General features: G+C 41.2%; 1 protein-coding gene across 1 annotated transcript in view; it reads left to right on the forward strand.

Annotated features, from left to right (window-relative positions):
- Positions 1–16287, forward strand: part of jade2 (jade family PHD finger 2) — a 202614-nt gene that overhangs the window by 57320 nt on the left and 129007 nt on the right. Inside the window, exon 4 of the mRNA XM_044369919.1 lies at positions 7546–7703. Within this exon, the coding sequence (XP_044225854.1) occupies positions 7546–7703 (158 nt within the window). The remainder of the gene's footprint in view (positions 1–7545; positions 7704–16287) is intronic.

Consider the following 16287-nt stretch of genomic DNA (forward strand, 5'->3'; position numbering starts at 1 on the left):
CCTCTTTGCGGGGCACGTTCGCTTTACTTCTTAGAGCGTCTCGTACAGGCGTTAACCGGGTTCGTCCACTCTCGCCCTCCGAGGCTTTGTTAAATGTACTTCCCTTGCCTTCTTCCCAGTTATAATATAAATACCAGTACTTTTTACTATAATAGCTACATATAATAGTAGCTGTATAGCACACTGGCCTCCCATCAATGTGCTAGAGGAGAAAATGATGTCACTTTCATGACTCAGGAGCAGGAGTCGAGCGGTTCGCCAAAATCATCGCCTCACCACTGTTTTAAAAATGTAGTTGCTCACTCTAGTTATCTTTGTTTTCTACTGTCTTAATGTGTCAGCTAGTTACTTTTGCTGTTGGTATTTTCCCCATCCCTAGACAATGAAATACAGATAATATTTTTTGTTAGTTGCCTAGCAACACTTGAAAGCCAAAGGGCGGGAGTGGATGAACCTAGTTAAAGAGTAACCGATTGTACGGGATGCTCTAAGAAGTAAAGCGCTTGCAAGGAGGGAGGGATCATTTCATTTATGAGCACTACACGTGGCCCTCTATTGGTTGGGGAATTTTGACAGGGTTATTACACAAAAAATCAGAGAGCAGAGCAGAAATCTTGAGAGCAGACGTTTCATGATTGCACAGAAGCAGCCCGACTGTGAAGAGAAGGGCTGAAGCTGGAGCAGGAAATCTGTGCAAGCAACAATATATGTGAGTGCAAGCATACAGGTTTAAACAGAAGAGGAGCAAATCTGCGTGCAAGCGGGGGCTATTTGAGCGCGAGGGCAGGGTTTCGAGGGAAAGAATTACAAAAATCTGAACGTGAAATCAATAAATCATGCTCTCAAATAAAAAGACCATGCTCTTGAATGAAGATAAGAAAAAAAAAAAAAAAAAAGCCCCATAAATCTCATCCATTTGGTTTCAGTGAGAGGTCATCGATCACTCTGCACTGCATGATTTGATAGCTTGTGATGCAAACCGTAGTGATGACTGAACAAAAAAAAAATTAAACTTGAGTTATTGAAATGCAAACGAGCTTGACGTCTGCAGCATGACAACCTGTCACATTTGGCTAAATGAGGAAGCATAGGCAAGAAAATAAATCATTTGATTGTCGCTGAATCGTGGATAAATAAGGATTTTAAGCATCCAGCTCTGCAGACATATAGAAGCTTCACAGAGGAGCGCGACAGATGTTGATGATGTTTCTGGTGTGTAGATAATGTTAGAAAGAGTAAATTAAGTAATAGCCTCTCAGCTAACCTCACTGTGACATTTTTAGCAAATAATTAGCTGTTTGCAGCAGGAAAAAAAAAAACACAAACTTGATGAGCAACGGACTGAAATGGCCACAAGCAGCTGAAAACAATGGATGATGGTGATGACATATGAATTAATCGCATGCTGAGGGGGATTTTCTTTCTATCTGTTGGAAATTTACAGTTTCATCCCCCCCCCCCCCTCTCTGTAAGAGTCGGGCATCCACTCAATATTTTCATTTGCAAATTATGATTTATCATATTTGGAAAGCTGAGTGGAAATGGCAAAATTCAATCACATGTCCTCGGAACAAAGTTATTACGGATGATTGATGCGGAAAATCTTTCCAGCGATAAATAAATCATGTGATAAATGGAAAAAGAAATGCACTTTTTGAGTAATTACTGACAGAGTTTCCTTGGCCGCTCCAGGCTCATTGCACAACAGTCTCTGTCCACCGAAAGAAGCCAGAAATGACGTTTTCTCCTGTCACTCGCAAAACATAACTCTTCATTAGTGGCTCCATTATAATACAGCCAAGTGCATTTCTTTGTTTTTTGTCTTTGCATGAACTACAGAAGACATTAAATGACTCTTAAGAAGATAAACAAGTTACTCAGATCTAATCAGCCTTTTTAAAGTACTGGTTTTTCCATTTTATGCTGCATATTTTTCCGAGGGAAATGCGCAGAATTTGTTTTTGCGTAAAATCTGCGTGATAGTTTGGTAACAGCGACTACTCGTCTGCCCCGACTTTCCCGCCCTGGTCGTAGCGTCTTTTTATAATGCCCCCCCCCCCTTTTTCCATCTGTTTGTCTATCATCCGTCATCCGTCATCCGGGCTGGGTGACTCCCAGCTGTCTGTCACAAAAAAGAGTAAAGAGGACAAAGAGGGCGGGCAGAGGATGAAAGGAAAAGAGGGATGGAGAGAGGGAGAGGCAGAAGAGAGAGAGAGAGAGAGAGAGAAACAAGGCAGAACATAAAACTGCAGGAGCTTGTAATAGTGTTTCCTAGACATTAATTAGCTGCAGTCATTCCTGTAAAAACACACAGTAATAAAACTGATATACTGAGATCCTCTCCTCTTTTCCTCTCCTCTGTTTTCTTCCCTTTCTCCTCTTTTCTCCTTCTTTTTCCATCTCTCCTCCTCACTTTTTTCTCCCTTCTCCCTTTTCTCTCCTCTCCTCACTTTGTCTCCCCTCTCTTCTCCCCTTTTCTTTTCCTTTTTCCCCTCACCTCTCCTCATTTTTTCTTCCCCTTTCTTCTCCTCTTCGCGCTTCTTACGTGCTTCTTTCTCCTATTTTTTTTTCCTCCCTCTCTTCGCTCCTCCCTTTTCCTCTCCTCTCCTCTTCTCTCCTCTCCTCTCCTAATTTTTCTCGCCAATCTCCTCCCTTTTCCTTTCCGTTTTCCTCACTTCCTCTCCCCTCTCTTCTCCTTTCACCTCTCATCAACTCATTTTTTCTCCCCTTTTCTCTCCTCTCCTGACTTCTTATCTCCTCTTCTCCTAATTTTTCCTCTCCTCTCCTTTTCTTCTCCTTCTTTCCTCTCCTCTCCTCACTTTTTCTAACTTCTCTTCTCTTCTTTTTGGCTGGACCGGCCACAGACCAGCCCTGTAACCGCGGCTGTCCATGAGCGAGTGGTCAGCCGGCCGAGCGTTGGAGTTTCCCCGTTGGCCGTCTGTCTTTCAGAATGAATCGGCACAGGATGATGGAAGCCGGGGACGCAGTATGACTGTGTTTCCTGCTCTCAGTTCCGGTGTTAAACGCAGTGAAGTAATCTAAACTCCTATTTTAAACAGACTCACACCAGCGTCTCCTCCTCTACTGTCCAGTGTGACCAACTCTTCGGCCGACAGCGCTGTCAGCGGCCGGCAGGAGAGACGCTCCGTGGTGTGTTTGGATTTTTATAACTGAACTAACACCAGGATGCAAAGTTTTTATTTCTCTGACGTTTTCACATCACAAACGATGAACAACAGCATTAAAACACCAGCCTCACGTCTGCTGTTATATCAGTTCGGTGTGGGACGGCTGCTCTGAAAGGTGCGCTTGATTTGACTGTAACTGCGGTAACCGGGGCGGAGATAAGCCTCCTGAATTTGCACCCAAAACTTTCATTTACAATTTCCAACGCAGCCTCCATGATCCTTGACCAGGAAAGAGGAGAGAAAAAAGTCACACAGAGGCATAACCATCACTCTGACAAAACACTCAATGCAGAGTGAAACAGATGAACGAGCAGGGGGAGTTAACAGGTAATTAGAATAGTTATAATTAGAATTAAAATAACTTCTCTTTCAAATCAAACATATGGATATGAGTGGAAAGTTTTGTTCTTGCAACTGCAACTCAAACGTAGCTTAAGCATGTCATGTGATAGGCTATTTCAGTTCACTTTACCAGCACATATTACCGGAAACTAAAGAAAATCGCAGATGAACATTTAATATCCAAGAATTCACAGAATAGACACAACCACTGACTATCCCTGTAACAAATTGGCCCCAATTTCACACATTGACCAGACACGGTCCAGCCATATACTAGGTTTTGACCTAGTCTTGTCTTCTCCTTTTACATCTCCTAATTTTTTTTCTGCCCTTTTTCTCTCCTCTCCTCACTTAATTTCTCCTCTCCTCTCTCCCTTTTTCCTCCCTTCTCCTCTCCTCTAGTTAGGAATAAGAAGAAAAAGTGAGAGAACGTAGTCGGGAGAGGAGAGAGAGAGACAGAAAAAGAAAAAAAAAGAGAGAAAGATTAAGGAGCAGTGGTTCGCCCTCAGTCTCTGTCTGTCCTCTTCTAGTATCGCTGTAGGCGAAGGCAAGATTCATCATGGCCTTGGCTCACTGGCTAACACACACACACACACACACGCACATTTTTAAACACGCGCACACTCGCTCATAAATGCAACACGCAGTCGCATACTCACTAACACACACGGTCGCAGAGGGGACGCACACGGGAAGAATGTGACACAAACACACAAAAAAAAGTCACACTGTGTCGTGCATAAACAAACATGCACGCACACACGGTTAAACCCACACTCGCGGTCGTTCACACGCGCGGCCTCTTGCACCGTTGCATTATTTATTTGTGCTGGCTGGCAGACGGTAAAGGCAGCCAAGCAGCAGAAGCAAGTATCCTGCTTTTTACATATGGCCTTTTCATATACTACTCTGTGACACACACACACACACACACACACACACACCAGTTTCAACCTCGTCTGTCCTTGTCTTTCATCTCTCTTCCCACTTAAATTAATATCGCTCCCCTTTCCTCTCTTTCTCTCCTGCTCACTCTCTCTCATTCCTCTCATACTTGGTGATTTGTCTTCTCCTTCTCCTTTCTCCTGCTCTCTTGTTCTTTCTCTCCTCTCCTCCCTTAGTTAACAATCAGTCTGCTCTTCCTCATCTCCCTCTGTCCTCCTACATCACTATCATCCTCTCCTCTCCTCTACATGACTGTCTCTTTTTCTTTATGTACAAATAGTATACAGAGTTTGGAGGTGTCATGAATAGGGCAGGATATCGAACCTTAGTCTTGTTTACTTGGTCTTTTAATCAGATGTTTCCTGACTCGAACGAGGAAACGTTGCTAATGATCTCGTCTTGACTGCTGGTGTTTAGAGCTGCAACGATTAATTGATTATCTTACAACCGTTCAATTAAATTACTCGCCAACTGTTTTGACAGTAGATTAACTGTTTTGAGTCCTTTGTTCCAGCTTCTCAAATGTGAATATTTTCTGTTTTTTTTTTAAGTCTTGTGTGATAATAAACTGAATATCTTTGTGTTGTGGAGTGTTGGTCGAGACGAAAGAAGACGTTTGAGGATGTCACCTTGGGGTCTGATCATTTTTCACCATTATGTGACATTTTTATGGACCAAACAGCTAATAAATGAATCAATAAAGTAATCGATAATGAAAATAATTGTTAGTTTCAGCCCTACTTGCTTCAAAAAGTTTAGCGCGTTTTGTTTAATGAAAGACAGGATTTTGTAAAGAATGTTTTTCAAACTACTTACACTAAAATAATAAAAAACTTCAATATGGGTACTCGTATCAATATCAGTATTGAAAATCTATACCAACTCCAAGTCAAACAATAAACCTCTTCTATGTTTTTGTGTCTACTAATTTTGGTGATCTCTCTCATGTTTTTATCTGAAGATAAAAATAGATAATAAGCACATACACTGGGGAAAAAAAAAAAAAAAAGTATTTATTCAGGGATGTTACTCATAACCTTGCGAGGCAGCTGGATTTGCGAGAGCACAACATCACGAGATCCAGCAAGAATCCATCCAGTCAGGCTTCGAGTTATGTGCTTGTGCGTGACCAATCGCCGTCGCAAATCCAGCTGCCTTAAAAGGTAAGATGTTGATAGACGACGATGGTGAGATTATTCATCTTGTTCACCTGCCAAGTCTTTTATTTTGAAAGCGCTCGCCCCCTTTTTTTTCCAACAGTTTTAACGGGCGACTTCTCAGATGGTTCTTTTGTAACAAACCATGTGGCGCGTCAGATTATGTTATTCAGGGAGCCAAGTTCATTTGCAGGAATGGTCCTGATCACACCTTCACACCTGAAACAAGTACAACCTGACTGACTGCCGGCCGCTGAGCAGCTCCGCTCGAGCAGCTGGAGGTTTTTGATCAAGCCCACTTCTGTGAGAGAGATATTTAGAGGTTACAGAGACTCAATGAAACTGAACCTCCTGTATCATTGCTGCTTATTGTTTACCTTGTTCTATATCACATAACGTCTCTACTTCTAAAAATACTGTCAATTTCTGAAAATTAGTGGCGGCAGAGGGTCATTCTATGTTGTGAAAGTGATATATATATTGTAATTAGAGCTGCAATGATTAGTCATTGATTAGTTTCCAACTATTAAATGAATCTCCATCAATCAAGTCATTTTTTCAAAATAGTGAAGTTAATATATTTGGGTTGTGGATTGTCAGTTGGGACAAAACAAGACATTTGAGCATTGGGAAACACTGACTGACATTTTTCACCATTTTCTGACATTTTACGGAGCCATCAACTAATTAATGAATCGACAAAATAATCAATAGTTGCAGCCCTAATTGAAAAATGGAAAATGTTACGGAAACTTAAAGGAGAACCTCCCTCTCCGTCTCTGTCAAGCTCTCTCTTCTACTAGATAATATAATATTTATTCTTTTTCTCACATTTTACCACATTTTTCCTCTCACCGGTCTCTTTTTTTTTTGACAAATCTTCTTTTTGGAGTCTCTTAGGTAAAAAATAAATAAGGTGAAAAATCCACATTAGTGGATTAAATGAGGGAAGGAGGGAGGGGAAAATGGAGAGGTTAATGGAGAGATGGAAGGGGGAGCAAGGGAGTAGGTTGGAGGAGAAGAGCTAATAAAGCAGGGATAAGGAGGCTTAGAAAGTAATGATAAAATGTAGAGTGAAGTCATACGGTTGATTTGGCACTGCTGTGTGTGTGTGTGTGTTGTGTGTGTGTGTTGCTTGTTTTCCTGTGTGGGTTAGTGTGTTTATGTGTGTGTGTGTGTTCTTGGCTGATGTCCTTGACTATATGACTGATAATATCATTGCTTCAGGAGCAGACAGAGAGAGAGAGACTGTGTGTGTGTGTGTGTGTGTGTGTGTGTGTGTGTGTGTGTGTGTTCATATTATGTGTGAGAATGATTGTGTCTGCTTGAATAACATCTACTCCCTCAGGTCCTCTAAAACACAACCTCACACACTCACACACACTTCTTGTTTGTTTTTATGAAATTATCCTGCATATTATACACACAAGCGCACACACACACACACACGCACACACACACACACACACGCAGATGTGTTTAATACCTTTTAATGAAAGTTGGTGCATCTCATTTATCTTAAATGTCTCCCTCACTTGCATCTTTTCGTCCCTCCTAAGTAAGACGAGATGCAAGGAAACGATGTGATTTCTGATGGCACAGCTGGATCACCCGTCAACACAGATGTTGTTCCTTTGAACCCTTGTATTCGAACATATAACGTAACGCTCTGTCCATATAGTAATAAAGATGCACAGTTACCAGAGCGAGCACTCCTCTCTACTCCCCCTTTTTCTCGTTTCCCTTCTTCCCTTCCCTCCTCTTCACCTCACTCCCTCCTCTTCTCCAGATGCTCACAGGCAGAATTTCGCCCCGCGAACACCCCAGAACGAGCAGATCAAGTATATGCCTTTTGCTATTTTTATGACTATTTTGCTAAATCTTTCTTTCTCCCTCTCTCCTCTTCCCTCCAGGTGTTTCGTACCGACTTCATCACGGCCATGAAGCTGCCGGACTCGGCCCAGCTCGGCCCGGACGACTTCTACGTGCTGTCGGACCCCTGGAGACAAGAGTGGGAGAAGGGAGTACAGGTCCCTGCCAACCTAGAGGCCATACCAGAACCTGTGGTCAGGTAGGACACACACCAAACACACCAAACACACACACACACACACACACACACACACACACACACACACAACCATTGACTCATGCAAGAGTTTGATGTCAAGTAAATAACCACAGGTATTTGTTCTTTTGATCTCCATTTCATGTCATGAAAGGAGAGTCAACACGTATTGTTCTTTTAAAAATGTTTCAAGACATGAAGACCGAAGCTAGCAGTAATCGCTGCTCAATAGCACAGAGACTCTTGCTATCTGTTTAACGGTGATTCACTGATAGTTCATCCTTTGGCTACATAGACATTATGTCATCTAAACACTGGCAGAGTTCCCACGGTCACAAAGATCTTAGAAAAGTCATGAGGTCTGAACATTTGTTTTCCATGACTACAAGTAGTTTTGGAAAATTGTCAAATTGTCAATGAACTTTCGAAACAGTTGTGAAATGTTACATTCTGGTGCAAAGTTGATACAACCCGTTAAAATTAAATTAATTGAAGTGTTTGAGTCACACAGCTCTCTTACATTCATTCACATGAAATATTCTGGAGAACAAAATAGCTGTAAAATGGAATTATACTTAAAAACATTATGTTTTTGTTAATAGTGAACATGCACAACTACAGACGGAGAGTACAAATACAGAAACTCAGCCTCTGCTTTCTACTGTCATTCGCACACAAACACACACACACACACACACACACACACCCACTATGGGAAGAAGAAGGTTGGGATGCACATGCAGGCAATGAAACACACACACACACACACACACACACACAGAAGCAAGCTGGTAGGCAGATGTGTGCAGGCATGCACTTCGACCCACTTATATTCACTCACATACTGTAGATTAGTCTGGGCTTGCTCTCTCTCTCTCTCTCTCTCTCTCCCCCTCTCTCTCTCTCTTTCTCTCTCTCTCTTTCTTTCTCTTTCTCTCTCTCTTTCTCTCTCTCTCTCCCCCGTCCCAGTAGGGTGTTGTGGATCTCTAGTACTGCCGCAGCTGCTTCACATACCCATGTGGTTTGTTTGGCGTTCGAGGAACTAATGAAAATGCTCAGACTGCCTGGTAATGCCTGTTAGACAGACATGTCATACTGGGAGGCCACACACACACACACACACACACACACACACACATACACATACACAATATCCATGCATTCTCATCAGGAGACAGGCAAATTATCCGGTCATGTGAGATTCGGTCAAATGTTGTGTATCCATGAACATTTTTTTTTTTTTTTCCTGCCTCAAGAAAACCAGATGCAGAAGGAAGTGACTCGTGCAGATAGGAGACAAGTAACACAATGTTTACACAGGCTGCGTAGTGAAAGCAGCAGCTTCAGTCCTCCCTCTCTGTCTACACAGGATGCGTTCAGGCACAATATTGAGTGTAGGTCACCCACGAATTGGCAGCGCTCAGATCACAACACACAGTCGCGGTAGCTACGTGTGTAAAACGGTAGAAAATACACTTCGGGACGCAGTTACGAGCGTGTAGCCAGAGTGAAAGGCGAGCTGATATGTTATAAGATTTCATAGTAAAGTTACATTTTTTCTTTTGCATGTGTGTAACACCCAAAAGCCACTGAAGAGTTGAAAATAAAACTGGTGAATAATACTGTGTCAGAGATGATGTGTGAGTTTCGGGCATCGGCTCTGATGTTTCAGGTTGGTCTTGAAGGCGTCACCTCCGTCTTTTCCTTTTATTCTAAATTCCTGTTATTCCAATTGAAGGACCAGAGTAGAAAAAGATGAATGATGTAGAAAAGATGTGATGCAAAAAGTAGAAAATCCATCAAATATGTTCACTCAGTCAAGTTTGAATCAAAAAAAAATTAGATTTTTGAGGGTCATAACAGAACTATGTCTGTTTAATACCAACTCTGACTGTGCAATTGGAGAAAATAAGAAATTCCAGTCAGATCCAATAACAAAAAAAAGAAAATTCTTCAGATAAACAAAATACAAATCATAAATCAAAACTTGTGTCGCCAAATAAAACGGCATATCTGAATCTTTGACTAGCAAGTCAAAACGAGCACATGAACGGTTTTACTCGTGAAAAAATAAAAACTGACAAATTTCCACATGAATGAGTCCTTCAGAGTCTTAATGAGGGCGGAAGACAAAGGTAATAAATAATAGAAATGAGAATACAAAAAAAAAATGATTTGGATTATCTTTTTATGTTTCAAAGATTTGTAAGGATAAATACTGTTTACATTGTCTGAATGGTTAATATCTCAGTACACACACACACACAGAGAAACATTATGGAGCTAACAGATTGAAGACAGCCTGAAGGCAGAGAGATGGACGAGCAGATTGGGAGAGAGAAAGAGAAATGGCATAGATAGATAAGGATAGATGGATGAATGAGTGCTCGCCTATTATCTTATATGTGATAGATAAAATGATGAAGTGATATACAATGATGTTGAAATGGAGTGATGATGGATAGATGGGGGGGAGATTGAGGAGAAGAGGGGTGAGTGTAAGTGTGACTGAGCTGATGGTCTATGTCAGAGTCTCTGACAGCGGTTTGTTAATCTTTTTTTCTTTCTCGTCTGTCATCTCGACGCCGCTCTTTTTCTCTCTCTCTTTCTCTCGGCTTCTTCCTTTTCCTCCCCTTCTCGCTCTGTTATTTGTTATGTTTGGGCCGAAATCGTCAGCAGCGTTTCAGACTTCCATGGTTTTTACCCCCGACGAGCCCGTGTGGTCGGGCGGAATCAGCGGTAGGAAACTTAATTCACACACAGGAAGCGGTTTCCTTTCGGTATTGGGTAAAAAAAAAAAAAGTTCTACAAGTAAGACATTTGGTCTTAACAAGGAAGAAGAAGACATCTTTAAACGATCTTAATTTAGAGTATAAATTACTAATAAGCCTATGCCACAAAAATCTTAAAAATATAGCGAAGCTGCTTAGCTTTTTTTTCCCCGTACTGATGTATCTGCCCGGCCAATTTTATAGTTCTGGGTCTAATTAAGGTGTTGTTGCCAAGTTCTGGAAACTCTTGAGATACAGAGATTGAGTTAAAATGTTAACAGAAATGCTAGTAAACATTTAAAAACTGCTTCTGCTCATACAAACAGGACAACGAGGACAGAGTGATGTTACAAATGATCAGTCCACAGCTGTCTGCTTCAGTCATTCACTGAATTTAAGAGTCTGCATCACGTTTTCTCCACAGTCAGAAAGAAAAGGCCTCCATATTTTATAGAAGTGAAACAACTCGTCCTTTAAGAAAAAAACCTAAGGCTTCCATGGGTATAAATTCCAGAGTAGATGTGATCCATTGTGTTATAACAGGATGTTCGGATATCCGCTGTAAAAGTATACATCATGTAGCAGAGAACAAAAGAATTTTAAGCAACTGAACTTTGTTAAAATTGAGGGAAAGCAGTGAGAGAATCCCCAGGATACAGGCAAATGGGGCAAAACTAAGCTGCCGTTTAGACCGAAAACAGCTGCCTGCCTTAAAACTACGCAGGTGGCTGCATGCGTGTGTGTGTGTGTGTGTGTGTGTGTGTGTGTGTGTGTGTGGGATGCTTCAGGTGTTCCAGGTACTAGTGAGATGTCTCTGTAAAGTTGCTCCTGCAGTAGATATTTTATCTTGCGTCACAACGATCGCGAGGTGAACCGTAGAACCGCGGTGTCCGTGTGACAAAGTCGTCTGCCGTGAATGTGCACTTTTACGTATTTGATCGTGCAACACAGCGTCTTGCTGGACGATGAGCCCCCCTGCGTTGGCGGTGCTAAAGTCGGTCTGACCGCTGCCTAAGAAATGACAGTGATTGCCTTTGTTCGGTGCAATCTCTCATGCCGCTGCAAAAACGACACTGCCGTTGACGTTTAGAGGGTCTTACTTTAAAAAAAAAAAACAACCAAAAACTGGCCATATCTACTACCTGCGCCCATAAGTGTCAACAAAATCTTATTTTTCTTAGTATGATGTGAAGCAGTGCTCGATTTTTACAGGTCATTTTTATTTTTTGGACGGTTGAAGCAGGAAATGTGGAGAGTTTTGCTTTGTGTTGCTTTTATTAAAGAGATTTTATTAAAAATTAGAGCAGCAAAAGTATGAATTGAGGTAGTTGTCCCTTTCTTCCCCCTCTCACTCTTTTCCATTTATGTCATGTTTCTTTCCTTTTTCTATTGCATATTTTCATCCTCATCCAACTCTCATGTTTCCTCTCATCACTTTCTTCCTTTCTCTTCCTCCCTCTTCTATGTCTTCATCTCTACATCTCTCCCTCTCAACTGCCTCCCCTCCTTTCTCTCCCACCTTCCCCTCTTCCCTTTGCTCTAGTCGAGCCGGAGGCGCAGACACATTTTTCTTTTTTCTTTTTTTCTTTTTTCTTTTTTTTTTTTTTTTTTTTTTATGAATAATGACATCATCTCCAAAAATTGTTGGAAAGGAAAAGGGCTGCGGGCCCCGTCTGGCTTTGACAACACTCCTCTTCTCTCTCTCGCTCTCTTTGGACCAAATTTGGCTGCTGCGGCATGATTTTCGGTAAAACTGTTGTTGCGGATGGTGAAGAGGTCATTATGGTTTGATGTTTTTTTTTGTGTCTCTCCCTACCAAAACACTGCAGGAGAGAGTACCCAGAGGAAGAAGATAGTCTTTATCTCTGTTTCCCTCTCTGTTTCCCCGTCCTTCTCCACTCCCTTTCTGTCTGTCCTTTACTTTTTTTTATCTGCCTTTCTCCTCCTCTTCTGTCTCTTCTTCCTCTCCTGTATCTCTGCCCTACATCTCCTTTATAGTTTCTCTCTCTCCCCCCCCCCCCCCCCCCTGATTTTCCTCTTGCTTGTCCCCCTGTCTGGTCATCTCTCCTCCCCTCTGTCTATTTTATTTTATCACACCCCCCCCTCCCCCTTCCTTTTCCTTTCTCTCTCTCTTTCTCTCTCTCTCTATGGTTTTGTCGGGGCCGAGTGGAAGTAATTAGCCGTTGCGTAACACCAGCTATGTGCAGACAGTGAACGGGGCTTTGGCAGCGACTCAATAGCCTGGGTCCCCAATGACAATGGCGAGCCGGAGAGGGAAATAATTACACATACACATGAGAAGATCTGCACCTTTTCACAAAACGAAAGAAATGAGATACCTGTTATTTTATTTATTGCTTCATTTTTCCCCCCTTCGGACTAGTGGCCGAGTTGGTGAATGGGAACCCGTTGTTTGTGGTTTGGCTAAACACATTGGCTTTCTGAATGGCGTGTAAAGCTGCGGCCACGAGGAGCGTCATATGGAGAGACTCCTTACCAAAGTGGTTTGTGTACCACTGGACAAAAAGATCGACTGTGCAGATTAAAAAAAAAACAAAAGCGTACTTTTTGGAACATTGCTTACCAAAGCATACAATTTCTTTGACAGAACAGTGATATTTAAAGGTGTCGATTGATTGATCGGTTGGCAAACTTCAAGAATGCGTGGCACTCATGAGATGTAAAGCTTACTTTACTGTAGCAGGACAATGGGGAGACTTGATGTGGTTACCAGTCATAGGATATCTGTAGGTCAGCTTTCCGGCAGCTGTCATCAGATGCAAAGCTTAGGTCAGTTACGCATGGATGCTATGTAAAACCTTAGGTCAACAAACTTTAAGCCCTGCCCAGAGGGGATGGAAGGTGTGAACACTGAGAGAGAATGTAGATACTGTTGCTTGATAAGGCACCAAGGCAAAAAAAAAGATGTCTGTTTCGGTTAAACTGCTGCTCACGATCAGGCAAACAAGTAAACTTTGCTCGGAGATGCTGCACTTTTAAAACATTCAGCTGTTTCTTGGTACAAATAAAATAGTAGAAAATAATAGCAACTCTCTCAAACACGACTGAAAGACAGGATCCAAAGTCCATTTCGACTATTAGTCCGCATGTGTTATTACAATCTGACAGCTGCCAAACACTGAACACATTATTACATTACAGGGATGTCAGTTTAAACTGAGTGCTGCTGAGAAAACATTAGGTAATTTGTTAAGATTTTTTTTCTGTGCTGGACTAAGAACCGTGGACTTGGCAGGTTCAGACTGGATGAAAATTATAATTGCCCTGGACCTTCCCCAGTAAAACTGATTGAGTTGGAATGAGGCTTTAGAGAGAGGAGGCGCATATGTCAAGCTTTGCATTCAGGTGCAGGTACGGAGAGGAAGCATCAGCCAACACAATTTGAATAGATTCATTCCTGTGGAACATCATATAGTATGTAAAAACAACGGGTTGCTATTAACTAAACAGGCAGTTTCTGTTTATTTATACAAATGAATCGGTTTGAGCTCATGCACACATATGCACAAAAACACACACACAACGCATCCTTTCACTGGATAAGTCAGACAGTGTTGCAGTGGGTCAGGAGGCTAATCGGCAGCTAATAACTCAGTGACTGTTGCAAGCATGCACGCATATACACACACAAACACACACACACACACACACACAGATAATGACCCCAGGGCAGAAAGATGGAGAGAAATGGCTGGATAGTGAGGATGGAGAACCGTCTAAATGTCATGTATTGCAAAGCTTCATTTAAAGCTTAAAAAGTCTACCTTGACATTTTCAGTCATCGCCGGTTATTTTTCTGCACCATAGCTCTCGTCACATTGCGAGTTTAATAAACTTTATATGTTCGCCTGTGTGCCTAAAATAGCTTTTTGGAATTGTTAACATTCTTCATTGAAATCATGGGACACAGCTAGCCACAAGTTAGCTCATTAGTGTGTTAGTGTGGTTATAGTGAGGAATGCTAAGAGGACAGTCATATTGCATTTTTATTAACTGTTTTGAGAAGACTTTCCGTGACTTTTCATAACAAAGTCTGAACACTACCATGACAGAAAAATGGCTCCTGCTGATTTTTAAATGTAAATTTCAGCTCAAAAATGTCTGCTGTTACACTCCAGTGGAGAAAAAAACAACAACTCAAAGCCACAGTCTAATAAAGTCAATGTGTGCAAGCAGATTTAAAAGACAGTAGTACATTCCTTCATAGTCAGCAATTATCAAAAAAAAAAAAAAAAATCTCTGATATACTGTCACTTGCTTGAAGAAATTATCAAACTCTCTAACTTTTCTTGTCTGGAAGAAAGCGAGTTTAGAACAGTGGGGATAAAAACGACATTGGTTTTTCTACCTTAATATATCTGATATAGATAAACAGCCAGCTAAAGGTCATGACAGAGTACAGTACATCAATGACACGCATAATACAAAAGGAAAACAAGGAGAGAAAGCGGAAAAGAGTGGTGGTTAGATGACTGGAAAGCTCCTCATGGAATTAAACTGCCTGGCCCAGCTGCAGCCTCGTCCACCAGCGCAAGTTCCTGAGTGTTTACTGTATGTACACACGTTTAATCTGAATGTGTGTGTGTGTGTGTGTGTTTGTATGTATCAGAATGTCCACAACAACATCTGGAAATTCCCCAAAGATACCCTGTGCTCATTCCAAAACGGCTTTTCATCAAATAATAAGATGACTCAGAGCAGCATCATCAGCCCCATAATGTACAGGGTCAGTGAGTTCACATTGGACTAATAGCTTCCACACACACTACTGATGTTTGTTGGTAATTTAATGTAACTGCTCTTTGAAAATGTCTGAGTGCCTTAAGTTACATGGATGGATGACGAACAGGCACAATCAGTATTTGAACCTGTTGCTCAAGGAATTGCTGCTTTTTCACTGTTGATTAGATTATTTTCTTGATAAATTGTTGTTTTCTCAAGAGTTTACTATCATAAATGACAAAGAAAAGCATAAAATAATCACATATGAAAAGCTGAAACTGGTAAATATTTGGCATTCTGCTTAAAAAAATGACTAAAATGATTATTCAACTATCAAAACAATTAATTTTCTGTCGATTGACTAATTGATTAATCGACTAATTGTTGCAGCTCTAGACTGGACATCACATTACGATCTCTATCTGAAAGAGTTCAACGCGTACTGCCTTCGATTCCCAGTTGAAAAACATAAATGGAGCTCCAGAATCTGAAGCAGTATAGGTTCATATGTTAATCAGTTTGTCCGGCTGCAGCTAGAAACCTGAAACCGGTGTGGCCAGACCTCCATCTCATCATGCTCTTTAGCTTTAGTTAGTTTTTGGTTGAGTTCAACCAAGTTAGGGCTTTTTAAATTATTATGATTATTTTGTGGTTGACTTTCTCCAGACGTCCAGCTTGTCATAGAGGTTTTTGGTTTCCTGAAGTGGTCATTTTAATTTATTTTTTATTTTTTTTGTTAAAACAGACAATTGAATAGGTTCTCTCTAATACCTGAGTATACTTTTACTATTCTTTGTTTAGAAGTATATACATTTACTGTGTACTATTAATACCGTATATATGCCAACCTTTCTGGTGGAGTTTCCCACTCTGAGGCTGTGTCCGAAATCACTCCCTCCTTCACTAATGCACCACTAACCATATAATAAGCACTCTAGTTTACTCTATAGTGAGCAGTAAATTGAGATTTCAGGCACTTGATTTTGCATCATATCTGACAGGCGTAGAGTTGCCCGACTGTAATTATCACATTTTTAGATGTCAAGAAATCCATATGACATGTTGTATTCATG

The sequence above is a fragment of the Thunnus albacares genome, chromosome 13 (assembly GCF_914725855.1).
Source record: "Thunnus albacares chromosome 13, fThuAlb1.1, whole genome shotgun sequence".
Taxonomy (NCBI): Eukaryota; Metazoa; Chordata; class Actinopteri; order Scombriformes; family Scombridae; genus Thunnus; species Thunnus albacares.